The sequence below is a fragment of the Dromiciops gliroides genome, chromosome X (genome assembly GCF_019393635.1).
Source record: "Dromiciops gliroides isolate mDroGli1 chromosome X, mDroGli1.pri, whole genome shotgun sequence".
NCBI classification, from domain to species: Eukaryota; Metazoa; Chordata; class Mammalia; order Microbiotheria; family Microbiotheriidae; genus Dromiciops; species Dromiciops gliroides.
The window spans coordinates 78,766,012-78,793,989 of record NC_057867.1 but is presented as its reverse complement, the minus strand read 5'-3'; the positions used below and the strand labels follow the sequence as shown (position 1 = coordinate 78,793,989).

Genomic DNA, 27,978 nt, shown 5'->3' with positions numbered 1-27,978 from the left:
CAGAAGATACTTCATTTTATGCTATAATTTCTAATCTCTCCAAACCAGAACTTCTGTTTGAAATATGAAGGCATCTGGAGCAATCCAAGAAATTTTCCATCCCATTGATTCTCCAAGTATGTACTGGACAGTACTGTATTGTGGTTTGAAAAGGTCCATCCTAGAAACCAAAACAAAGGGAAGGAAAGGTGAATTCTGGGGACGCTTGGTGCTGTTCCCTGACAAAATTCTAGAACAGATTGCACATTAAAAGGCAAAATGATCATAAAGAATTCACATGGGTTCAGGAGGAAGTCACAAACTGTCTAAATTTTCCAGGGGGAAATCAGAACAGGTGTGGCAAGAGGAAGCTTTAAATAAGAGGCAAATAATGGTTGTTGCCTTTTGTTCTTGAAGAGAACCAAAATGACATCATTGTGTTATAGTCAAGTTACAGTGTGTCCAACAGTGCCCGATCAGACCAGTATGAGCTCGGAATGCTCTGCCACAGGTCAGGTACAGATAGTCCATGTGAACATTTGGTTTGGATTCTTTAAATTTGTGTATTTCATGTTTCTTTTAAGCTACTTCAATTCTGCTTTACTTATGGAGCACAGCGCCTTCTGATGGGGGTATTCCATGCTGGGCGGCCCTGTGCCAGTGTCTCCCTTGTCATGCAATCAATTCCATATCTCTTCAGAGTGCCCTCACATCTCTTTTTCTGACCATCACATGAGTGCTTGCCTTCTGTGAGTTCTAGTTTTTTAGGCAAGCATACATTTGGCATTCGAACAATGCGGCCAGCCCATTGGAGTTGTGCTCTCTGCAGGAGAGTTTGAATGCTTGGCAGGTTAGCTCGAGAGAGAACCTCAGTGTCTGGTATCTTATGCTGCCAGGTGATCTTCAGAATCTTCCTAAGGCAATTCAAATGGAAGCAATTTAGTTTCCTGGCATGGTGCTGGTAGACTGTCCAGGTTTCACAGGCATACAACATGAGGTCAGCACAACGGCTCTGTAGACCTTCAGTTTGGTGTTCAGTCTCACACCTCTTCTCTCCCACACCTTCTTTCAGAGCCTCCCAAATGCTGAACTAGCTCTGGCAATGAGTGTGCCAAACTCATCATCAATATATACATCCCTCGAAGGTATACTGCCAAGATAAGTGAACTTATCCCCAGTATTCAAAACTTCTCCGTTTGCTGTAACTGATGATTCTATATATGGGCGGTGTGTTTTCTTGGCATTAATTGTTAGGCCAAAATTATCACAAGCAGCAAACAGTTGGTTCATACTTTGTATCTCAGCTTCAGAGGCTGCCTTGAGTGCACAATCATCTGCAAACAAAAAATCATGCACAAACACCCCCTCCTTAGTCTTGGCTTATAGCCTTTTCAAATTGAAGAATTTGCCATCAGTATGGTAACTGACCTTGATGCTGTGTTTATCCTCATTGAAGGCATTTGGCAACATGGCTAAAAACATCATGCTAAAAAGCATAGTGGGGGGCAGCTAGGTGGCGCAGTGGATAAAGCACTGGCCCTAGATTCAGGATGGCCTGAGTTCAAATCTGAACTCAGACACTTGACACTTACTAGTTGTGTGACCCTGGGCAAGTCACTTAACCCTCATTGCCCCACCAAAAATAAAAATAAAAAGCATGGGGGCAAATACACAGTCTTGCTTCACTCTAGTGGTACCTGGGAAAGTGTGAGAGTCCAGAACCTGGGCTAGCATGCTGTCATGAAATTGATGAACTTCCCCAGGCAACCAAATTTTGACATAATTTTCCATAAGCCCTCATGACTGACAGTATCAAAGATTTTGGTCAAGGTCTATAAATTCTGTGTACAGGTCTTTGTTCTGCTCCTGGCATTTGTCCTGGAGTTGTCAGATAGCAAACAACATATCAACCATTCCTCAGCCCTTTCTGAAGCCACACCGGCTCTCAGGTAGATGACCATGTTCTAAGTGAAGGATCAGCCTATTAAGGAGGACTTTGGCAAGAATCTTGCCAGCAATGACTAATAGAGAGACACCTGTGATTGTCACAGGGCAATCTATTTCCTCTACCTTTATAGAGATAGACAATGGAGGCATCCTTGAACTCCTCCTCTTGCCATATAACCTAGAAAATTTCAACTTTTCTATTACCGATGGACCCCCAACCTTGTAAATCTCAGCTGGAATACAAGCAACACTAGGTGCTTTGCCACAGGAGAGGAGTCAAATGACATTCCAAACCTCTTCTTCAGTTGAAAGTTCATTTAGAGGGGGATTGACTTCAACCTGAAGCATACAGTCAGTGGCTTCAACATTGATTGATGATGGTCTGTTGAGAACACTATGGAAATGTTCAGCCCATCTCTCCAGAATCATGTCTTTATCACTAATCATATGGCTCCATCAGCACTGGGTTGGGATGCAGCATAGGTCTTTGGCCCATAAATAGCTTTCAGGGCATCATAAAAGTGCTTTGGATTGTTACTATTGGTATAAAACTGCATTTCATCTGCCTTCTTACTGAGCCAAGAATCCTGCATCTCTCTAATCTTCACTTGTATTTTACTTTTGATGGAGTTAAACAATGCTTTCTTAGGGATTGATGAACTGTCCTGCTGGTAAACCGTGTGGAGTTCTTGTTTTTCATTTAGCAGCTTCTGAATTTCCCCATCATTTTCATCAAGCCAGTCTTGATGTTTGTGAGTATTCTGACCCAGATGAGCAAATGCCATGCTGTACACCAAATCTCTGAAAGCTTCCCACTCCTTTTCAGCTCCACTGTTGCCAGTCATTTGTTGGTTCAGCTTGCCCCTCCAAGTTAGCACCAAACTGTTCCTGCTCAGAGAAGTACTGTAATCTATTGACATTAAATCTTCTGGTAGTCATCTTGCCTTGGGGCTGCCACTTTTGTTGAAAGCAGATATTTAGCTTGGAGAGGATAAATCTCATAATTTTCCTGTTTCCTCTCCTTACAATGACGTAGTCTATTAAATGCAAATATTTGCTATGAGGATCCATCCATGAAGTTTTATTGCATTTAGGTAAATAGACAAGTCTTCAGTAGTAAGTGACTATTGCTGTTTATGTTTCCAACTCCCAAGGACTACCTGCCATGTCTGGTAGTCTGAACCTACTCTAGCATTGAAGTCACCCAGAATTATAATCTTGTCCTCTTTTAGCACAGAGATAATGAGGGTCTCCAGGTCTTCATAACATTTTCTTTGACCTCATCAGGGTCCATCATGGTGGGAGCATAGGCACTAATGATGGTGGTGTGGTGCTTTCCTGCAAGTGGCAATCAAATTGTTAGGAGCCTGTCATTCATGCCTTTTGGGAGGCATCCAAGCTTAGTTTTGATGGTGAAACCTATGCCAGCTTCCCAGTACTCCCCTTCACTGCAGCCACTCCACAAAAACATGTATCCAGCTCGGACTTCTATAAGCTGGTCTTCATCTGCCAGCCTTATTTCACTCAGGGCTACTCTTTGGATGTGATACCTGTTGAGTTCTCTCACAACAAGAGCTGTTCATCTTTCAGGTCTACTGGATTTTGTGTTATCTAAAAGTTTTCCTACATTCCATGTAGCAATGTTGAGTGGAGTCATCCTTGCAGAGGTTTTTATACATTTTTTGCGTGTGTGTTTTGACCACATGGTGGGACCCCTGCCCACTGTGGTAATAGGCCGGGGTTGAGTGAAGCAGACAATTTTGAGGGTACCTTTTCTAGCCCCCTCCTCACAGCAGGAAGTGAGCAGAATGCCACTGCTGCTTCCAGTGAGAAGATGACCCTATGGCCTGGGGTGTCTACGTGCAGGATTGAGATCACAGCTTCCAGTGTATCTGCACCTGCTGCTTTGTCACTCACCTGTCACCATAGGACTTTGAGATAGGTAAAGATGGTAAAATGATATGGGAGAAGTCCTTTGACTTGTGTATAAATTGGATTTAAGTGAGGCAGAGTTGCACAAAGTCGTTGGCCTCACTCTCTCTTCTAGAATCATCACAGTCCAGTGGCATGACAAAAGTCAAGGTGGTGGCTAAGGACACAGTGGATGGCCTTGGCGACTTCAATCTCTGACCAGGCTTTCAGTGTTCCATGGTGCCTGCTTCAGCGTCCTTCATGGCTGTTGGAACAAATCGTAGACAGGGAACCAGGGGAAGGTGCTTAGGGTAGATACCCACCTAACCCATCAATGACTGCTGAAATAGTTTACTAGGGTGTGGCCACTGCACATGCTTCAGCTTCTTGGAGCCACAGGTGAGAGTTAGGTGGGTCGGGTAGACACCAAAGGTGAAAAGCAGCCTTGGAAAGGACTCGGCAGCCCTCATGCCAGAGATATTAGTCTTCCCTTAACACACCCTACACCGGCCCAAGAGGCAAGTAGAGCCCTGGACAATCTCTGTTAGAGCTCAGACAACAAGAGTATGATCAAATGACTCAACGGCTCATTTCAATTCCAGGAATTACTAAGTGCTTGCTATGGGCTGTGCACTGCCCTTGGTGCTGGGGGCACAAATACAGAGATGGTGGGGAGGGGAGCGGGGGCAGGTAACTGATAGCTGAAGAGATCTGGACAGGAGGTGGCTGCTGAGCTGAGCCTTGATTGCCCAAGGTGGAGGTGAAAGGTGAGGAGGATGGAGGCAGCCAGACCTGGGGGACAGAAGATGAAATGTATATAGGCAATGGCAGGTAGGACCATTTGGCCACACAGAGAATGAATCAGAGGGAGTCTACACTGATAGGTTGGAGCAGGAGAATAGCATGGAAATTCATTCCCATACTCCATTAGTTGTGTGGAATATAGGTTGGGAGAGACCAAGATCATGGTGACGCTGGGGCGAGAAGCTGCTATTAGAACATGGGGATCCAGGGGTCATGCCACAGGCAGGGATTGAGGCCTGATGGGATAGACGGGGGCAACCTGAGCTGTCAGAGATCTGAAGGCCCAGGACAGAGGAATGGGCAGAGGCCAAAGCTAGAGGCTAAGCATGGACTCATTCTCAGTGGCTTTTGGTGCAGCAGCAGATTGGTTGTGTCCACAGCACGGTTGGGAGGGACACTGGACTTGGAGTCCAAAGAGAAGTCGCTTAACACCTGTGGACAGTCATTTCCTCTCTCTTGTTCTGGGGATGATCTTAGTCATTGCCAAGAGCTCACAAGGTTGCTTGTGAATGACAAGCATTCAATAAGTTCTATTATATGCATGTGTGCTCTGCTTTGTGAGTTGCTATGGCTTGCTGGTGGGAGCCCAGGAATTATTCCTGTCCTCATGCCGTACCAGCTATTTGACTGCAGACTGGGAAATGGTCCAAAGGATGTGGTCTGCTCCATCAGGATCAAATGGGGGAACAGGTGAGAAAGCTCAAGGCTACCAACGACATGGACATTCTTCTTGCTGTCCCCAGGGTGGCCATTTCAGGGGTGCAGTTCATTAGGGTAGATCTGTTCCCCTAGCTTGTTGTGACTAAAGGTCCTCTGTATCCCGTGCTTTTTCCTTTACGGTGGAGCTTGGGTAAAATCTTCTTCCTTAAGAGTTTTCTCCTCTGTCCAAAGGGGTCAAGGTGGGTTCAATGACCTCTCAAATCCCTTCCAACTCCAGGATCCTGGCCTTCATTAGATTTCTCTGATGGCCCCTGGAGCCTGGCACGAGCCCTGGGCATAGTGATATTTTCAGATTAAACTGAGTGCCTGGATGTGGTTAGCCACTTCCCAAGTCTGGCCTGGGTGGCAAACACATGGGCAAAACTGGAGATTCCTGTGGTCATTTGTCATAAGATCAAGAGAGGACTAAGGATCCTTGTTGCAACCATGGAGCTCCAGGAGTATGGCAGGGCATGGACTTGTATATGTAGTGGCAAAGAACAAGTCCATGTGCTCCACATGTATGTCCTAAGCATGTTCTAGGAAGGGAAAGGAGCAGAGCTAGAATTCCCAGCAGGTTTCTGGCTTCCCCAGCCCACACTCCCTCTACAACACTCTGCCAAGAAGATGCTCTTCAGCCCAGGGATGAGGGGAAGGGAGTCATCTCTGATCCCATCAGTTGATAACGATGGACTGAATAAATCCAGTAAGGGGATGAAATCTTGTTGTTGTTTGTCCTTCATTCACTTTTCTTTCTTTTTCTTTTTTTTTGGGGGGGGCAATGAGAGTTAAGTGACTTGCCCAGGGTCACACAACTAGTGTCAAGTGTCTGAAGCCGGATTTGAATTCAGGTCCTCTTGAACCCAGGGCCAGTGCTCTATCCACTGTGCCACCAGCTGCCCCCTTGTCCTTCATTCTCACAAAGGACCATGACAGCAAGGAAGAGGAAATGCAGAATAGAAAGAAACATAAAGTTCTACACTCAAGTTTGGAAAATCAGTTCATCCACACAGGGTAGTGGAGGCACAGCTAAACAGCAGTGTCCGTGAACAGACCCTCAGAGTTTTCGTCCACACAGCTAAGTACACTAACGCTGCAATCAAAGAGATAGATACATCATGCGGGCCAAGGAAGATGCTAGGCCTGCTGTCACTTGCCCTCGTGAAACTACATGTGCTGCACTGGTGGGGAGGTTGGGGGACATATTTTTAAAAGGATATTTTTAAGCTGGAGTGTCCAGAATAGGGAAAGCCTATGAGGCTGTCTAGCCTGGAAAAGACCAAATTGGGGGGAGATCATCACAAGTCTCTTCAAGAACTTAAGGGCTGTCCCAGAGAAGAGGGATTAGACTGGCTTTACTTGGTCTGAGATGACAGAACCAGGAGCCACAGGTAGAAGATGCAAAAAGGGTTATGGGTTTATGTTAGGAAAATCTCGCCAAGTATGAGAGCTGGCCCAAAGTGGGAGAGGCCACCCTGGGAAGTAGGGGATCCCTTTCACTAAAGGTTTTCAGGCAAAAGCTAACTGGCCAATGCTATGGAAGAAATTCTTGTTCAGGTCAAGGCTAGACTAGATGGTTCCTGAGGTACTTCTCATCTTTGAGGTCCTATAATTTGTTGAATGAATGGATAAATGAGATGACTAATGTCTGATGACAGAATCAAACATTCATAAGATTCACCTTAGAAAGATGAGGTAAAACTTAAGAGAAATGAATGGGGACAAATGCAAAGTTTATACTTGAATTAAGAAAAATAAACTTGGCAGGGTACAGAATGGGAGGAAAAAGGGCTGACTAGCTTAATAGGGGTTTATGGGCAAAAGGCTTCAAGTTCTCAGTTGACCATCAGTTCCATGAAATGTGAAATGATCAATGAAATCTCTTCTGATGATACTTCAGGTTCCTGCAACGCTTTACCTAAATTTCTCTCGGTCCTTACAACGGCCCAGTGAGGAGACAAAGCAGATGGTTTGTATTGTCACTACATTAAAGCTGCTGAGGTTCCAGGTTTGAGTCACTTTCTCAGCTAATGAACCAGGAATAAAGTCTTCCAACTGTGCTTTTCGCAAGAGCAATACTTTCCAGGTGTCCTAAGTTGGTCAGCTCCCATTTGGACAGATTTACTGGTTAGGTATAATTCTTAGGTGCCACAATCTTAGGACACAAATGAAAAACATGCATTCATTATCTGGATGGTTATGGGTATGAAGACTAAGCCCAGAAAGAAATTAGAAGGAAATGGAGATGCTTTGTCTGAAAAAGAGAATCCATAGGGACGTAGTAGTCTCATACCTACCCTCAGACATTTGTGGGGTTGTCAGCATGGAGCACTCTTATGTTATCTTAGCTGACTATAAAATAACTTCCTGACAATAGAGCTGGCCAGAGAAATCAGCCCCCTTGACGGTGAGCTCCCTGTCGTTGGAGGTATTAAAGCCAAGGCTGAATGCCCCCCTGTTAGGTCATTGGATGAGGGTTGTGCTGAATAATCTCCAGAATCCTTCCAACTCTGATTTTCTAGTCTGTGGTTCTAAGAGGTCGCTCGAGGTTTTGGAGCCCCCAGAGATTTAGCCTCTTTTATACTCTAATGCCACCTTCTTGACAGGGAGATCAGTAAACAGACTTTGGCTGAGGATATTGCCATATTCAGCTTTGATGAAATCTGTTATCTTTTTTTCCAGCCTGGTTGTCTTATTGATTGCTGTAGGAAAAAATAAGAAAGTATTTCAGGGGAGATAGTGGGGAGATTGAAGGGGAAAAATTAAAATGTCAAGCAATTCATCTTCCATCTCTTTATCTCACAGAGAAACCATCTATGGTAGGGTGTGGAATTTTACTTCTGATTTCTCCAGAGGAGACACGGCCTACACCAAGCTAGCCCTGGATCGCCACACTGACACCACCTATTTCCAAGAGCCCTGTGGGTATGTGAGCCAACTAACCAGGATCAGAGCTTGCCTCTTAGGCTGATAGCGACTGTGTGCCCTTTGTAGGCTGCTGGCCCTTTCAGTGCCATACCAAAATCTTGCTTAAAGGCCAGTGATTTGCATTGTTTTTTCCTGTCCTTGTCTTCCTGGAAGCACAGTCATTCTATGATTTTAGCTTAGTGAACCTTCACATTTGAAACAGGAAAAGAAAGTGATCTAATTATAGAGCTAAGGGTTTACATTTTCTCAAGTTGGGTTTTTTTCCCCAAAGCAATTGGCATCTTTAAGTAATTTTGTTCCCCAGAGTGATTATTGTATAGGATCTAGAATTCCGTCTTTGTAGAGCAAATGCCCTTTCTCCACACATTTTGAAAAGATAATCAAAACCAAGGTGCCCACCCCCTAACACATCCCCAAGATCCATATTGCTCTTTTCCCCTTCCTCTGCAATGTTAATCACACTCCCTACATTGTTTTCTTCTAAACAGGATAGGCCTTTTCCTTGATGAAAACAGAAAGGACACAGAAAGGGGGACATTAAAAGGGGGAAATCATTGTCTCTCACTGTAGAGGAGGTCAAGGAAGGGAGAACTAGTCAAATGTTAGCCCTCTGACCTTGTCTAGCTGGCTCTCCCCTCTATGAGGAGAAGGCTGCTGATGTCACTGCTCCCATTGCTGCTGCTGCCGCCACCGCCACTGTAGCTACTGGCACTACTAGCTATCACAACTTATTTCTCGACTCAGAACTAGGGCATGAAGCATCAATAAACCCCACCTCCGAGTCACTGGTCGTTGATGGCCACACCTTCTTTCCCCTTGGATCTCTCACTTACACCTAACCAACACTGCTATGGAACCTAGAGTGAGTCATTAGTCCTAACAACAGAAGACTTAAAATTCAGGCTAATCTGTTTTGTAAAAGAAACAGACTACTACAGGATATCTGTGCACAAAGGAGTCACCATTATTTATGGCAGCTAGCAGGAGAGAAACATTCAGCAGACTTCCATTTCTCCATGCTAGCAATCAACTTCATTAATCGAATGCATGCAACCATTCACTTATATTATTTATTAGACAAAACAGACATTGACATCTCTAGAAGCAAACCACCAACCTGATTTCTTAGGGCTTCCCACTAAATATGTCTTTTTTATTGTTTTGTTTCTGTTTTTGCAGGGCAATGAGGGTTAAGTGACTTGCCCAGGGTCACACAGCTAGTGTCAAGTGTCTGAGGCCAGATTTGAACTCAGGTCCTCCTGAATCCAGGGCTGGTGCTTTATCCACTGCGCCACCTAGCTGCCCCCTAAATATATCTTAAACTAATACTCAACAGTGAGTGAGGTTCCCTCTCTGCCCAGTAGGAGTCCATGTATCTCCCTCTGAGGTGGTGACCCAGAAAGTCAGCAAATCTCTGTCAGGAAATTAGCACTGCCCTCAAGCTAACACAGGGGAATCCAGTCTCAAGTGCAGGGAAGGCAGGAGTCAGCCTCCATCATGACCCAAGAGCAGGCTGAAGACTAGGGGTGTCTGGTGGGTTTCTTATAGTTCTAGCTATAGGTATTAGTTGCCTACACCCAAGTTCTGATCTGTGGTTGATTACCTAAGCTTATGATGAAAGGAAACTTCATCAAAATTGATGTTGTTGTTGTTCAGTCATTTCAGTTGTGTCCAACTCTTTATGACCCCATTTGGGATTTTCTTGGCAAAGATACCAGAGTGGTTTTCCATGTCCTTCTCTTTCTCATTTTATAGATGAGGAACTGAGGCAAACAGGGTTAAGTGACTTGCCCAGGGTCACACAACTAGAAAGTGTCTCAGGCCAGATTTAAATTCAGGTCTTCCTGACTCCTGGCTTCAAGTCTGGCGCTCTATCCACCATACCACCTAGCTGCCCAAAAAGGTGAATGTAAGATTCCTTACAGGACCAGCCTGAGAAAAGTTCAGACCTCAACTGACCTCAACTGTATAGGTGGAGAAATTTTGTTGTTGTTGTTGTTGTTGAGTGGTTTCAGTCATAACCAACTCTTCATGACCCCATTTGGGGTTTTCTTGGCAGAGATATTGGAGTAGTTTGCTAATTCCTTCTCCAGCTCGTTTTATAGACAAGGAACCAAGGCAAACTGGGTTAAGTGACTTGCCCAGGATCATCTAGCTAGTAAGTGTCAAGTGTTTGAGTCTGGATTTAAACTCAGGAAAATGAGTCTTCCTGCTTCCAAGCCCAGTGCTTTATCCACTGCACTGCCACCTAGCTGCCTTATATCATTAGCAAGTGTTTATCAGTTCTTTACTACATTTGGGAGACATAAACATTAAGCAGTTGTTTTCCGAACCTGGGGAACACACATGTCATCGGTAGTTATTTAACAAACATCGGGGATGGACACATCATTAGTAGTTGTCTACCAAATTTGGAAGACACACCTGTCATAGCCAAACTATACCATTAAAGTTCTTAGCTTATTACAGAAAAAACGACTTATATAATAATTACTCAGGTACCAAATGGAGTTGGTCATGTGGAGGCAACAAACTTATCCTTACAACATTGACCAGGACCCAAGTGTTCAACTAATTCTCTACCTCATGCTGCCTTTTAAAAGTAAATATAGGGGGCAGCTAGGTGGTGCAGTGGATAGAGTACTGGCCCTGGATTCAGGAGTACCTGAGTTCAAATCCAGCCTCAGACACTTGACACTTACTAGCTGTGTGACCCTGGGCAAGTCACTTAACCCTCACTGCCCTGCCCCCCAAAAAAGTAAATATATTCAGAATGGCTTTTGGGAGAGGTGAGTTATAATAATAAAAAATAATGGTGTTTTCTCATGACACTGTATTTCTGGATTCTTTGTGCATCAGGTCTTTTTCAACACTCTTATCTTTTAATTCTGAAATATTCCATTAGATTATTTATTGGAGGGGGCAGCTAGATAGCACAGTGGTTAAAGCACTGACCCTGGATTCAGGAGGACCTGAGTTCAAATCTGACCTCAGACACTTGACACTAGCTGTGTGACCCTGGGCAAGTCACTTGACCCTCATTGCCCTGCAAAAATAAATAAATACAATTTAAAAAAAAAGATTATTTATTGGAATGCTCTCCCTCCTCACCTCTGCTTCCTAACTGCCCTGAATTCCTTCAATCCCAAGGGTTGAAATCCTACCTTCTACAGGAAGCCTTTCCTTATCACCCCAATGCTAGTGTCTGCCCTCTGCTGGTGATCTGCTACTTGTACTGTATGGGGCTTCTTTGTCCATACCTGTTTGCTTGTTGCCTCCCTCATTAGACTTCAAAATCCTTGAGGGAGAAGGAGGGTGGACTGAATTTTGATGTTCATTATGTTCTCAATGTTTAGCACAATCACTGACACATAGTAGGTGATTAACAAATGTTTATTGACTGATTTCATTTCAATGCCTGCCATGTACCAGACCCAAAGCAATCCTCTCCAACCCAACAAGCATTTTGTAAGTGTCTTGTCCATTATTTATAAGGCACCGTGACAAAGATGAGAAAATAGTTTACGTTCCACCTGGGGTTGGGGAGGGGCGGCCGGTCATCAGATGTTAACTTAGAAAACACTAAGGACATGAAGGGAAAACATCTAAACTTTGTTTTGGAAAAGAAAGAGTTTTCCTAAACTATCCAAAAAGGAACTAGGCATTTTCTGAGGAGGGAGGACAGTTGCAGTCCTGGGAGGGCTAGCCTAGGCCAAGGCCCATATGCAGGAGATAGAGTTCAGAAGGGGAAGAATGTTTCATGAGCCGAGAACGGTGGGCTTTAAAGACATTTCCCTGTCATGTATCTTTTATCCTTGAAGCAGAGGAGTGATGTGCTCCGAGGAGACTTTAGGGACATCATTTGGGCAGCCATGTTTTTGCTGGATAATTTTGTGATGGGGATTTTCTATTTTTCCCCCCAATTCTTTCCTGTCCCAATGAGATCCTTGGTTCACTGATGATCAGAGGGCTTTCCTGATTTCCCTTTTTTCCCCTTTAGCATTCAGGTATTTCACTGTCTCAAACATGAAGGGACTGGTGGTAGGACCCTGCTTGTTGATGGATTCTATGCAGCAGAAAAGGTCCTTCAGAGAGCTCCTGCAGACTTTGATGTCCTCAGCAAGGTGCCATTGAAACATGAGTATATTGAAAATGTGGGAGAATGCCACAACCACATGATTGGGGTTGGTCCGGTCCTGAATATCTACCCATGGAACAAAGAGCTCTACTTGATCAGGTGAGCATGAAGAAATTGCCCCTTGCCTGGGCAGAGCGTGTGACAAGCAACCAGAGCCCAATAGGGTCTCACCTTCCCTAAAGTGACTCTTGATCCTTAAGCAAATCAGCCGAGTCCTTCCATTTGTGCTCACCATGATATTGACATCTTGCACCATTGGGGTCATTCCCTTTGAGGAGCTTCCTGGGAATCAGTTGAAATGATATGCTGCTGCCACAGGCTTTATCACTAAAGACCTTTGCTCCAGGGAGAATCTTAGAAGAAGCTCTTAGGCAAGCTCAGAAACTAAAAAGTGAGAACAACCCCACAACAGAGGCTTGGATTCAGGGAGATTCAGTGACACGCATTTCCTAAAAGAGGTGGAAACCCAAAAGTCAAATCTAAATGGGCCCTGCCTGACTCATTGATTTTCCACAAATTAGTAAGTAGAACAGCAAGAGTCACTTTGAATGTGTCTAAGTCCCTTTTACTAATGAAGATATCAATGGTCTCTGCAATATGGACACACTAGATGAAGGCTTCTTCAACCGTGGGTTCAATTCCATATGGGGTTGCATAACTGAATGTGGGTGTTGTGAAAAATTTAGCAACAGTAAAAGATTTCTGAATGTGCACTGACCAAAATATATATATATATAAATATATATATATATATATATATATATATTCCTATATACCTGGGTTACATAAACATTTCTTGGAAAAAGTTTAAGGAGCCCTGCTCTAGATCATGTTTTACCTATGCTAAGAGGCAGCATAATAGAAAGCAGGCCTCAGAGCCCAGAAGGCCTGGGTTTTGGGTCTGCCTCTGGCTCATCCTGGCTGGGTGACCTCTTAATGTCTGAGATAAGAAATTGCAGAAGTTGCTGATCTGCATTATCTCCTGACCCCTTTTCCCCTCCTACTCTCAGGCTCTCAGGCTCACAGTTGTTACTTGGACTTAGCTTACAGCCTTCTTTATAAAAGAAGATTTCTCTTTTTTCTGGGTTGTACCATAGGTACAACAATTATGACCGTGCTGTCATCAACACTGTGCCTTATGATGTCGTTCACCGTTGGTACGCAGCACACAGGACACTCACCACAGAGCTGAGGAGGCCAGAGAATGAGTTATGGATCAAACTGAAGCCAGGCAAGGTGAGTTCCCCACTTTCGGCATGGAATGAAAGTTGTTTGCCCTGGATGTGATGATAATTGAGCCAAGGAATTAGATATTGGTCTTTCCAGATGGTGTCATTGCTCTTGCTTTCAGCATGAACTTGAGATGGTCATTAAATGCATGGGAGCCAATGAGATCCCCAAGTGAAGTAGAATGGGGGGGGGGCGGGGAAGAAGAGGGCCCAGGACTGATCATTCAAATGCCTGGGCCTTCAGACTAAGGAGTAAGAAAGTCTAGGGAAATAGCACAGTGATGGCATTTTGTATAAAGGAAAAAATAGTAGGGTCCTTTCACCAGCACTGATTATATTGCAAAAGTGTCCATCAGAAATACAGCTGCCCAAATTATCTCCCTAAAGCCCAACTTTGGCTACATCACCCCTCTGCCCAAGAATTGTCAGTGGCTTCCTACTCCTTCCAGAATAAAAGATAAAAGACTGAACTTGGTCTTTAAAGATATTCTATCATTTTTGCCTTGTGAGAAGTCTGATATCTTTTGAGGAAGAGCAGAAGGGTAACAGAAAAAGAGGGATAATTTTACTCAGTCAATCACCAAGTAGTTACTAAGCTCACTAAGTCACTAAGCATATAAAGACAGAAATGGAAAAGTCCCTGTCCTCACAGAGCTTGCGTTGTGTCTTTAAGCAGGTCCAAAATAAGTACTATCCAAGGTAATAGGAGGAGGAGGCACTAGCAGAAGGGAGATCCAGAAAGGTCTCACTGAGGAGGTAGCACTTTGGGAGGACTCCAAAGGAAGGCTGGGATCCTCAGAACAAAATGCTCATGGACATGACCCTGCCAAATGCTCCTTTGGACCTCACAACATTCCTTGGAAGTAGAGAGACACAGCAAGTTTCCCAAGGCCATAAGTGATAGGCCTTTGAGGCCAGGGACTGTTCAGTAGTTGCCTGGCTTCTTTGGGTCCTCTCTATGAAGAGAGCATAATTTCAACCAGTTCAGCCTCCTCAAGTATAGGTACTGGCTGGTGCTACCGTTTCCCTTTGTAGCTTCTAACAGGGCCCACCACAGGGACTCCACAGACACTGAGCATCCAAACATGGTGACTGGTTTTCAGAGCTCACTCAGAGCTGTCCAATGAAAGCTTTTCTTTAAAGTGATCGCCAGTGATTTCAGAACCCCGTCATTGTCTTCTTTCCTGACGGTGGCCTCTCTTTGCTTTTGTTCATTCACAGGCCCTATTTATAGACAACTGGCGTGTTCTACATGGCCGGGAATCATTCACTGGCTATCGCCATCTGTGTGGCTGTTACTTAACAAGAGATGATGTGTTAAACACAGCCCGCTTCCTAGGACTTCAAGCTTAAAACTCCAGCCGTGGAAATGAAGCACACTGGCTCCCAGAAAGCATTGCATATCCTGAAGAGCAGGAAATCTCTCAGTCACTGATCGGCCTCCTAGGGCACCCCAGAACATTTAAGCTCTCTCTTGTTACTGCCATGGGGGCACACATAAGAGAGGGTCTACTAGGCTCCAAAGTCCCCCATCGGATAGCAAAGCACTTCCCATCTCTTCTACAGAGCAGAAATTTGTTGTTGTTGTTCTTGGGCCTATCCAGATCAATCCAGATCAGCTCACTCCCATGCTATACCCACAATAAATCCCACTGTATCTGAATCTCTTAAAATAGGCTCGACTAGGAGGAATATTGCTTAGACTTGGAAGAGAGCTAATCATTTAGTTCAACCCCCTCATTTTAGAGATTAGGAAAACTGAGGCCCTGAGAAATTGAATGACCGATTCCCATGTCATACATCAGAGTCAGGCCCCAAACCCAGGTCTCCTTTCTCCCCCTCAAGGGAAAGGTTGGAGGGAGTGTCAGGAGGTCTCTACCAGTTATCCTTTGCTTTCTAGCAAGGTCAGTGAGCAGAGGTAGAATCAGATCAGAAGTTTAAATTTAGACAGAACCTCAGAGATAGTCCAATTTCCACATTTTATATAAGGAAGTGGCTTATCTAAGCTCACAGCAGTAGTAAGTGACTGGGCTTGAATTTGAACCCAAGCCCCTGACTCCAAAGATCATACTGCTTTGGGGTTGGAAGAGCCAGCATGTGAACCTTGGTCTTCTGATTCCAAATCCAATCTTCTCTCTTCACTGAATCATGGGAAATGTCCTTAAAGACATGCAAGCCCTTCATTTGACAGATGAGAAAACTGAAGCATAGATAAGGCATCAAGGAACACAGCTGGGATGCAAGAACCTCAAATGCACTTCACACTGAGACACCTTTAAGTTAGCAGAAGCTGGTTGTCTTCTGCAGTGTCCAGAATTGTATAACTTTGTTGTAAGAAAGCATTCTCATACTTTGGCTCTGATGGTTTCTTTCTTAGGTAGGGTGGTTTTCTAGAACATGTTATGGTTGGAGTTCTCAGCCATATAAATCTCCCGTGGGACTTGGGGAGGGGGGTCACAGGATGGCAGCGATAGAAGTGACCTTAGGGACCATCTGATAAAAGCACCTCCACTTATAGATGAGGAAACTAGCCCAGGGAGGAAAAAGGACAGGCTCATGGGATCATGGATTTAGAGCAAAGGCCCTCAGAGGCCATTGAGGGCAGGCTTCTCATTGGACAGGAACCCAGAGAGCTGTAATGTCTTTGCCCCAGGTCACACAGTAAGTGGCAGAACCCAGATTTGAACGCAGGCCCTATGACCCCAGATTAGTACACATTTGATGTCAGATTACAAAGAGATTTTAGAAATAAACCAGGCCAACTGCCCGAATTGATAAGGAAGGAGCTGATGCCAAGAGTCTCACCTCTCACCAAGTAGTAAAGAGGGATGATTTCTTGACCAAAGTCCCTGCATTGTTCTGCTTGTGTAGTTTGCTACACAGGGAGACAGTCTCTGGCCTGGCTGGTCAGTGCCACAGCTGCCATTTCTCTTGGGCTTCCAGGTTTGCAAAGCAATTTAATTTGGCTCATTTCTGCCTCCTAATAGCCCAAGAGGCCGATATTACAGGAGTCCCCTACAGGACAACCCAGACACAGATGAGAAACCACAGAGTGGATGGATGAGACAGGGGTGTATGTGTGTGTGTGTGTGTGTGTGTGTGCGCGTGTGCGTGCGTGCGCATGTGCATGAGAGAGAGAGGAGGGAGAGGAGAAGGGGGTTGGAAAACTTAAGGATTTAGGGGAAGGGAAGGGAAGGGAAGGGAAGAAGCATTTCTAGAGAATCTGCAAGGTGCCATGAATTGAGCTGGATCCTCACAACAACCTGGGAGCCAGGTGCCATTTTGATCCACCATTTCACAGAGGAGGAAACTGAGGTAAACAGAGATCAAGTGACTGGCCCAGTCACTAGCGTGGCTAGGTGTCTCAGGCTGGATTTGAACTTAGACCTTTCTGATTCCAGGCCTAATTCTCTGTGCACTGTGGTGCCCCCTGGCTGCCTATAATTCCAAGCCAGTGGCCTCACTGTTGCTGTTGCTAATCATAATACCCTAGATATATATAGCACTCAAATGTTTCTAGAACATTCTCCATACACTATCTCACTTGAGCTTCCTAACCGTGTCCAAGAGAAGGCAACAGAACCATTTTACAAATGAGCAAATGCAAAGAGTCATCATTGTCTACCTTGGAATCACAAATCCCACCTTGGAACCCACTGCCTATGTGAGCCTGCATAAGTGGAGGGAGTCTCCTCACCCAAGAAGTTGCTGAGGAAAGAACAGGTTCATACCCAGAATCCCCCAAAACAACAACAACAAAACCCATAGGCAGAACTTTTTAAAAAGATGAGAAAACCGACTGTCCAGAGTCTTCCCAGGTCTTTGGCCCCTACCCAAGGTAATTCCAACCTTCTTCTTTCACTGTTGGAGCAGTATAAAACACTCTTCACACTCCACCTTTTGTCTGGGCAAGGGAATGGGGGGTATCTGTGCCAAGTCGTCTAAAGAGCATGGTGGCATACCCTAAATCCAGACTGGTGGGTTTTCCCCAAATTTTTCTGATTTTCCTTCTTATGAAGGAAATGCTATATACGGCAGGCACCTTATTTCCTATTTGTTCATAGGAGTGTAGATGCAGAACTGGAAAGACCCTCAGAGGTCATCCCGTCCAACCTTTCTAATTTTCTGGATGATGAAACTGAGCCCAGAAAGGTACCCAAAGTCACACAGGCAGGATTTGATTCCTGTTCTTCTGAACACAGAGCCATTGGACCACACTGCCTCCTCCCAGGACTGGAAGGTCTAGATCCAAAGGCTGTCCAGCCCATCTATTTATTACCAACCCCTCTGAATCCAACCATCCAACTTTAACTTTGGTACAAAGGGGCAGCCACTTGTGAGATTTCAAGTCCTTGATGTTTTTGCTGTCAGAGGATAATTTGACACCCGCCCCTCACCCCAATATCCACATCAGTGGAATAATGAAGTGTCTTGTAACAGGTGCCAAATGTAAAGGGTTTTGCATTACAATGTTTTCATGTCATTTCCTAAGGCTTTTGCCTAATAAAAACCCAATGCCCTTTACTGTGGAGTTATCAATTGGACCGTGCATTCTTTTGGGGGAGCGGCCAATGAGGGTTAAGTGACTTGCCCAGGGTCACACAGCTAGTAAGTGTCAAATGTCTGAGGCCGAATTTGAACTCAGGTCCTCCTGAATCCAGGGCCAGTGTTCTCTCCACTGTGCCATCTGGCTGTCTTCCTGATGCACATTCTAATGGATTTCTCATGTTCTCAGGAGTAAGTTAAGAAAGGGTGAGATTAAAAATTGTTTTTACACGTAGTTGGGAAAACAAAATGCTAAATAAGAAAAAAAGAAAGGGTGAGATTTCATGAGCTTGTGTTCTGGAGCAAGGATTTCTTGGCAGTGGTTATTTTCTATGGTTTTCCCCCCAATCTCCTGTGGTCACCTTCACACATGCTATATCTTTTCTATAGTTTGAACTGACTTGAGAACCCTAGACTCATAAGGGGCTTCATGGATTGTCAAGTGCTACCTCCCCCTCACCCAGTGCAGTAGTTGTTGAGTCATTTCACTCATGTCTGACTCTCCATGACCCCCTTTGGGGTTTTCTTGGCAGAGATACTAGAGTGGTCTGCCATTTCCTTCTCCGGCTCATTTTATAGATGGGGAAACTGAGGCAAACAGGGTGAAGTGATTTGCCCAGGGTCACACAGCTGGTGTCTGAGGCTGGATTTGAATTTGGGTTTTCCTGACTCAAGGCCTGGTGCTTGAAAACAACCCTAATAATACTCTGCTTGAATGCCTTCAAGAACCAGGAACTTTCTACCTCCTGAAACAAGTATGCACCATTGTTGGTCACCCCTGATTGGTTGGATTCATTCACTCAACAAGCATTTATCAAGGGCCTTCTGTGTGTCAGCCCCTGTGCTGGGCATGGGGGATACAAAGAGAAAAAGAAAAGTCTGCTCTCAGGGACCTTATGCACTATTTTTTTTTAGTGAGGCAATTGGGGTTGTGACTTACCCAGGGTCATACAGCTAGTAAGTGTTAAGTGTCTGAGGCCGGATTTGAACTCAGGTACTCCTGACTCCAGGGCCGGTGCTCTATCCACTGTGCCATCTAGCTGCCCCCCACTATTTTTAAAAAATATTTTCCCCCAATTATGTCAAAACAATTTTTAGCATTAATTTTTATAAGATTTTGAGTTCCAAATATTTTCCCTCCCCTCTTCTTATACTGGTAGGCAATTTTATATAGGTTATACAGGTGCTATCATGTAAAACCTATTTCTACATCAGTCACAGCTGTGAAAGAAGAAACAGATCAAAAGACAAAAACTAAAATGAAAAAAGCATGCTTCAATCTATATTCAGAGTCCATCAGTTCATTATCTGCATGTGGAGAGCATTTTCCTTCATGAGTCCTTTGTACTTGTCTTGGATCATTGTGTTGCTGAGAAGAGCTGAATCCTTCATAGCTGACCATCACACAGTTTTGCTGATTCAATGTTTTCCTGATTCTGCTCATTTCACTTTGCATCAGTTCATATAAATCTTTGCAGATTTTTCTGAAATCTGCCTGTTTATCATTTCTTATTGCACAATAGTATTCCATTACATTAATATACTACAGCTTGTTCAGCTATTCCACAATTAATGGGCATCCCCAAAATTTTTAATATTTTGCCACCACAAAAAGGGCTTCTATAAATATTTTTATACATGTAGGTCCTTTTCCCTTTTTATGATCTCTTTGGGATACAGACCTAGTAGTCATTTTGCTGGATCAAAGGGTATGCACAGTTTGGTTGCCCTTTGGGCATAGTTCCAAATTGCTCCCAGAATGGTTGGATCAGTTCACAACTCTACCAAGGGTGCGTTAGTGTCCCAATTTTCCCACATCCTCTCCAATATTTAACATTTTCCTTTTTTGTCATATTAGCAAATCTGATAGGTGTGAGGTGGTACCTCACATTTGTTTTAATTTGCATTTCTCTAATCAAAAGTGATTTAGAGGGGCAGCTAGGTGGCGCAGTGGATAGAGCAGCGGCCCTGGAGTCAGGAGTACCTGAGTTCAAATCCGGCCTCAGACACTTAACACTTACTTACTAGCTGTGTGGCTCTGGACAAGTCACTTAACCCCAATTGCCTCACTTAAAAAAAAAAGTGATTTAGAGTACTTCTTCATATGCTTATAGATAGCTTTGCTTCCTTCATCTGAAAACTGCTTTTTCATATCCTTTGACCATTTATCAATTGGGGAATGACTTGTATTCTTTAAATTTGACTCAGTTCTCTATATATTTGAGAAATGAAACTTTTATCAGAAACACTTAGTTTTGTTCCCCAGCTTTCTGCTTTCCTTCAAATCTTGGATTTGTTGATTTTGTTTGTGCAAAAGCCTTTTAATTTAATATAACCAAAATATCTATTTTGCAGTTTGTAATACTCTCTATCTCTTGTTTGATCATGAATTCTTCCCTTCTCCATAGGTCTGACAGGTAGGCTATTCCTTGATCTTCTCATTTGCTTTTATGTCTAAATTGTGTACCCATTTTGACCTTATTTTGGTATACAGTGTGAGATGTTGGTCTATAGCTAGTTTGTGACCTATTGTTTTCCAGTTTTCCCAGCACTTTTTGTCAAATAGTGAGTTCTTATCCCAAAGGCTAGGGCCTTTGGGTTTATCAAACGCTAGGTTAACATGGTCGCTTACTACAGTGTCCTATGTACCTAGTCTATTCCACTGATGCATCACCCTATTTCTTAGCCAGTACTGGATAGTTTTGATGATTACTATTTCATAATATAGTTTGAGATATGGTATTGCTAGGCTACCTTCCTTTGTGCTTTTGAAAATTTCATTAATTTCCTTGATATTCTTGCCCTTTTGTTCTTTCAGATGAATTTTGCTATTTTTTCTAGCTGTATAAAATAATGTTTGGTAGCTTGATTGGTATGGCACTTAATGAGTAAATTTAAGTAGAATTATCATTTTTATTATATTAGCTTGGCCTACCGATAAGTAATTGATATTTTTCCAGTTGTTTAGATCTGACTTTATTTGTGTGAAGTGTTTTATAATTGTGTTCATATAGTTCCTGGATTTGTCTTGGAAGGTAAACTCCCAAGTATTTTATATTGTTTACAGTTATTTTAAATAGAATTTCTCTTTCTATCTCTTACTGCTGGGCTCTGTTGGTCATATCATATAAAGAAGTGCTGATGGTTTATGCAGGTTTATTTTATATCCTGCAACTTTGCTAAAGTTGTTCATTGTCAAGTGGTTTTTTTAGTTGATTTTCTAGGCGTCTCTAAGTATAACATCATTTTATCTGCAAAGAATGATAGTTTTGTTTCCTCATTGCCTATTCTAATGCCTTTGATTTAATTTCTTTCTCTTATTTTTTTTGCAGGGCAATGAGGGTTAAGTGACTTGCCCAGAGTCACACAGCTAGTAAGTGTCAAGTGTCTCAGGCCAGATTTGAACTCAGGTACTCCTGAATCCAGAGCCAGTGTTTTATCCACTGCACCGCCTAGCTGCCCTCTGGGCAAGTCATTTAACCCCAATTGCCTGACCAAAAAAACAAACAAACAAACAAAAAACCCAGAAACCCTTAAAAGTGTGGTCATTTTAATGGAGTATCCTGGGTGGGTGGTGGAATCCATGCCCCCTCTCAGTGGTGTCTTGCTCCCTTTCAACCCCAGGAGCCAAGGAAAAGAAGGAGGAGGTGGCTCCATGGAGTGGGTGGGGGTGAGGGGTCATGCAAGGGCCCGAACCAAACTTGCCCTGAATCCCTTGTCTTTAACTGTCTTTGCCCATGGGCTGTGTTGGGAGTTGTTCCTTCCTGCCTGGGCACTATCATAACTGCTCCTGGATTTTGAGATTGATTTGAATCAAAAGACAAAAAAGGTAACAAATGGAACATATGTCTATTACTAACACTTCACAAGTAATTTCTTTCTTTCTTTTTTTTTTTTTTTTGCTGAGGCAATGGGGGTTAAGTGACTTGCCCAGGGTCACACAGCTAGTAAGTGTCAAGTGTCTGAGGCTAGATTTGAACTCAGGTCCTCCTGACTCCAGGGCTGGTGCTCTATCCACTGCGCCACCTAGCTGCCCCTTTTTTATTTCTTTTTTAACTTCCACAAGTAATGACACATATCTGAGCATTGTTCATAATTCAATGTACCTTAGACAAAACGAAGAATATTAAATTTTCAGCAATAGAAAATTTGGTAAAGAAGCTAAAAAAGAAGGATGGATTGGATTCTTTAATAACAGCTATAACTACAAATGGGCCCAGCCTAGCAAATGTCTCACAGCACAGAGGACATTGGATGGCAGGCTTCAGGTAGCTGGTCAGGAAAGTTTCCCTCATGTGCTAGATGCTCATCTCTGGAGGTGGCCTGATCTTCACAAAAGTGAACTTAAACATGTCCTTTTGACCTAAAATATGATCGTGTCTTAAGAATCCATATCATCATGAATAAGTTGTATCACCTGGCATTGATCTCTTAGGATTGACAAGGCAAAGTTCTGCTCCATTTAGTATGTTCATGACTTCGAGGGACGTCCATCCTTGTCCTCTGAAGGACATTCAATTTAGACCAGACAGCATCTATTGAGTAACTGTGCATCTTGAGAGATCTACAACAACTCAACCATGTTAGATCCACCTGAGGGATTGGGAGGGAAGGTGAGTGATTGGTCCATGAATGATTGACTCAAAATACATACATACATGGATATGTCCAACAAGCACATTTGTTTTGCTTGACTATTTGCAGGTTTTGTTTCTTTTTCTTATTGTTGTTTGAATTATGAGTGGTATGGAAGGGGGGGAGAGTGGGAGGGAGAGTCTAACACTACCAGCAACATTAACTTTCCCAACATTCCTGTGGCTTCTATGAATCAGCCCACCAGTATACTGATACGTTTCACTGATGGTGAAGGACTTCAGATAGTTTCAGCACCTTAGCCAGGACAGCAGCAAAATGGATTTAACTACCACTACTTGGACAACTCCTTGCCATCATAACAGTACTACCACCTGGACTGGAGGTAGAGCTGCAGCATATATGGCTAATGTTCCTTACCACCCAAATAGTCACCTTTAGCATCACCTGTCTATATCACCCATAGTGAACATTACAAGTCAGTTCACAAATGAAATTGTATTCCAGCCTCTCCTTTCCATTCATCCTGTTCCTGAATACTGCTGTTCAGTTGCCTACTTTGAAATGGATGTTCAGGTAGGAGAGACATTTAAAGTTTCTTTAGGCCCAATTGTTACTGCCAAAAGATATAAGGACCCATCTGGAGGAGACCACTTTTGCTTGGGTCAGCTCTCCAACATTCACAGAACTGAAGCCATTGAGAGAGCAAAGCTGTGCATAGGCAAGTGTGTGCAGTTGGAATGTTAAGGAGAAGGTGATGTTTGGGTGCCTCAGCGATCATGCAGTGTTTGTACAGAGTTACTGACTAGACAGAGAAACTGGCCAGCACCAGGAAAAGCTGTTCATCAGATTTATCGCAGTGCATATATTAAGGTGTTTGGTTTATAGCAGTGCCATTGTCGGATATGATAACAGGTGGCCATTGCACGAGCTGCAGCAGCTGCTCAGGCTGGAGCAGGAGGCAGTGGCTCAGGACGGGAAATAGCCCCTACTATCAGTCTGTCAGCTGTTGCTCGGATTGCTGTGGATGATCTAGACCAGTCTGCATACTCAAGATGAGTTTTACAAAAGTCTGGGGACCGGATTGCCTAAGACACAGCTGGATTGAGGTCCCTTTACAGCATGCCCTTCAAATCCTTGATTTATTTTAATTTTTTTTGAGGGGCAATGAGGGTTAAGTGACTTGCCCAAGGTCACACAGCCAGTAAGTGTCAAGTCTCTGAGACCGGATTTGAATTCAGGTCCTCCTGAATCCAGAGCCAGTGCTTTATCCACTGTGCCACCTAGCTGCCCTCTTCAACTCCTTGATGAAGTACCATGCCCACTACAGGCCCACAGTTATCACACTGAGAGGTCCCTGTGCTGTGGTCAAGTATCAGGATAGTGATCTAAACAAAACCCAATCCTGTCTCTAACCTGAAGATTGAGTTTACTTTTGCCCTGCTTCACCTTTTCATATCAGAAACTGGATTTCAAAATTTCCCCTTCAGTTAGGAACTCACTCCCACATGAGATATGACTCAGAGCTTAGAACAGGGGAGAACCTATCCAGATGAAGTCCTTGCCAGCTCTATATGAGGGAATTGTTCCAGGCATGAAAAATGTAACCTTTATCACATACTAGATACTTTGTATGCAAAACATATACATGTATGTATGTATGTATGTGTGTATAATCTATAGATTCTATTCCACAGAATAAATTCAGTATTGCTAATGTTTAAATGTAGAGAAGGTTCTCAAAGGTAATTCACCTCTGTCTCATTCTGTCTGTGAGTGATTGCTGTTAAGCATATATCTTAATATAGAATACTGTGCCATGTGGGTGAGTTAGTATTTAGGTGTTAGGTGGGGCAGTGAGGGTTAAGTGACTTGCCCAGGGTCACACAGGTAGTAAGTGTCAAGTGTCTGAGGCCGAATTTGAATTCAGGTCCTCCTGAATCCAAGGTCAGTGCTTTATCCACTGTGCTACCTAGCTGTCCCTGGTGAGTTAGTATTAAGAGCAGCTTGACTCTGTTTAAGGAGGTTGGGTCACAAAAATTTCAGTGTAGCCTCTTCCCAAAATAATTTCTTTGAAACTTGAACAAGTGAAAACAAAATTTTAATTCATGTTGTCTTGCAGTTTCAGTGTTACATTTGCTGAGATTAATATGTATGCACATAATTGAAGATTCCTTGGGGGCAGCTAGGTGGCGCAGTGGATAGAGCACCGGCCCTGGATTCAGGAGGACCTGAGTTCAAATCCGGCCTCAGAAACTTGACACTTACTAGCTGTGTGACTGTGGGCAAGTCACTTAACTCCCATTGCCCTAAAAAAAGAAAGAAAGAAAGAAAATTCCTTCTCACTAGACAAAAAACTTATTTTATGTTACATTTTGTTCCCTTTCTGATAACTGGGATTAACAAGAAGTATTTCTCTGCCCTGTTGAAGAATAGCAGTTTTATTTTTTCCAAATTTCTGGGCATCAAGTCTAGTTACTAAAAAGCCTGGGAAAGGAATTGCTTTCCTTCACTAATTCCGAGGGAAAACTTTTGTATTTTTAAAACACTGAAAGAAGTATTATTATTCCACTTAAATTTCAAAAAGATCTGCAAAGCTGAGGATGCTGACACTAAATAATGAATAACGAGTATTTTGGAAAATGCTAAAATCTGTGTTAAATACTGGGCAGAATAATGGCAGTATTAACTATTTTCATTCTTGATTTCATATACAGTTTAGATCATGTATGCTTATGACATTGTTTGAAATTCAGGTTTTGTATCTTGGGACAAGGCTGCCAACAGGTTTTATTTTATACCTTTGCATTATTCCAAGCCTTGTGCCATTGACCGCTACACTAATTGGTCATGACTTTGTATAGGAAAGCTAAGTAGAAGAAAATGGCAATTGTATTGACTGGACAACAGACACAAATATGTAGGCTTTTTATCTATTTAGTAGTATAAATAAAACTCCGAAGATCTCAGTTAAAAAAAAACCCGGGGCAGCTAGATGGCTCAGTGGATAAAGCACCAGCCCTGGATTCAGGAGTACCTGAGTTCAAATCAGGCCTAGGACACTTGATACTTACTAGCTCTGTGACCCTGGGCAAGTCACTTAACCCCCATTGCCCCACAAAAACCCAAAAAACCCAACAACAACAACTTAAAATATGTGTACACATACTTTTTTTTTTCCTGGAGAGCCCAGTTGCTAAGCATTTACCAGTACACCCCTGGGTTCATTCTGTCTCATCTTCTCCAGCAGATTACAACCTCAAGCATCTTCTCTCCCTTCCCCCTGACCTCTGTCTCTGTGTCTGTCTTCTCTTTCCCAACCAAACACCTGGAAAAAGCCGTCTATGGTCATTGCCTCCACTTGCTTTCTTACTTATTCCTCAAATCTTTGTAACCTGGCTTTAAGCTAACCTCATCACTCAACTCATTAAGAGACTCCTCTCTCCAAAGATGCCAATGAATGATCTCTAATTCCCAAATCTGATAGCCTTTTCTCAGACCTCATGCTATCTGCTACCATGGACGTATATGATTTTTGGAGCTAAATATCAAGCCCGAGTCTCTCTCTCAAAGTCCAGTGCTACATTATCTATTGCCTATTGAATGTTTCCAACTGTATATCCCAGAGATAACACAAACTCAAAAGTACCAAAACTTCCTTCAACATCTCCTGCCTCTGGGCTTTTGTCCTGACAGTCCTCAAATACACAATGTCACCTCTGCCTCAGAGAAAGCCTTTCTTCAAGCACCATCTTCTACAGAAAGTATTTCTGGAAGCATCTTCCCTCTCAAACTACTTTGTATTTAACTACTTCGCATTTCTGCTCCTGATATTTATTCTCTACATACTTAGATTTGTACTTTTTATCTTTCCTTCTTTAGAATGGAAGCTCATTGGGGATAGCTGTTGTTACTTTCTTTGTTGTTTTTGTACTCTCAACACCTAGCACAGGGCCTAGCACATAGCTGGTGCTTAATAAATACTTGTTGCTGATTGGTTGATCGAATTGAGGAATATCTGGACAAATCGTGACAGTGCATTAATAGAATAGAATGTGATTTCACTGTAAGAAACAATGAAAATGAAGGATTCAAAAGAAAATGAGAGGGGCAGCTAGGTGGTGCAGTGGATAGAGCACCAGCCCTGGAATCAGGAATACCTGAGTTCAAATCCAGCCTCAGACACTTAACACTTACTAGCTGTGTGACCCTGGGCAAGTCACTTAACCCCAATTGCCTCACTAAAAAAAAAGAACATGAGAAAATGAATGAACTTATGCAGAATGAATGAATGAATGGATGGATGGATGGATGAGAAATATGTATTAAGTGTTTACTATGTGCCAGGCATTGTACTCAGCACTGGGGGCACAGATACAGAATTGAGACAATCCCAACTCTAAAGCGTCTTACATTCTGAATAGGGGAGACACTGCATAAAGGGGAGAAGTGGCCAGTGATTTGATAATGGTTCCAAAGTAAGAGACAGAGGATAGGGGAGAGAAGGAGGAGAGAGGGAGATACTCATGTGGCAGCAAGGCAGATGGCAAGATTACCTTGGTGAATGGCTGAATGGGATGTGATATGATTTGTATTTACCAATTAAGTCAGCTCAGCCCTGGGGCTGGAAATTCCAAAACTAAGGAGATTAAATTTCCCAGGTCTCTGAAGGTTGAGGTTATGAGGGTCAGCAATGGTAAGTAAAGTAAAATCATTACAATATATGCAATGATGGCAATGTTGAAAATGGGAATAACATTAAAACAAGAGTGATCATTTAATTATAGTGACCAAACAACTCTAGAGAATAAATGAAAGAATTCACCTCTCTCCCTTCCTTGGAAAAATGAGGAAAATAGAGATATGGAATATATATAGTCAGACTTGATTGATATGATCATTTTAACATTATAATTGTTTTTCTCCCTTATTTATTCTTTGCTTCAAAGGACACCTAGCTTGATAGGGAAGAAGGAAGAAATATATTTAGAAGTAAAGGTGATATAAAAATAAAAGACATCAATAATAAAAAATAATGCATTGTTTTGTTTTATTTTTGTTTTGGGGGGAGTTTTTTTTTTTTTGGCAGGGCAGTGAGGGTTAAGTGACTTGCCCAGAGTCACACAGCTAGTAAGTGTCAAGTGTCTGAGACCGAGTTTGAACTCAGATCCTCCTGAATCCAAAGCCAGTGAGTTCTTTATCCAC

At 43.1% G+C, this 27,978-nt stretch overlaps 1 protein-coding gene and 1 pseudogene across 1 annotated transcript in view; both read left to right on the top strand.

Annotated features, from left to right (window-relative positions):
- The window catches only part of TMLHE (trimethyllysine hydroxylase, epsilon), a 100,172-nt gene extending 84,967 nt beyond the window's left edge, over positions 1-15,205 (top strand). Inside the window, exons 5-8 of the mRNA XM_043974224.1 lie at positions 8,146-8,265; positions 12,269-12,505; positions 13,504-13,642; positions 14,857-15,205. Coding sequence (XP_043830159.1) covers positions 8,146-8,265; positions 12,269-12,505; positions 13,504-13,642; positions 14,857-14,988 — 628 coding nt within the window. The 3' untranslated portion in view covers positions 14,989-15,205. The remainder of the gene's footprint in view (positions 1-8,145; positions 8,266-12,268; positions 12,506-13,503; positions 13,643-14,856) is intronic.
- A 6,695-nt stretch (positions 15,206-21,900) lies between these two features.
- On the top strand, positions 21,901-23,924 carry LOC122734003 (annotated as a pseudogene).
- Positions 23,925-27,978: the final 4,054 nt, after the last annotated feature.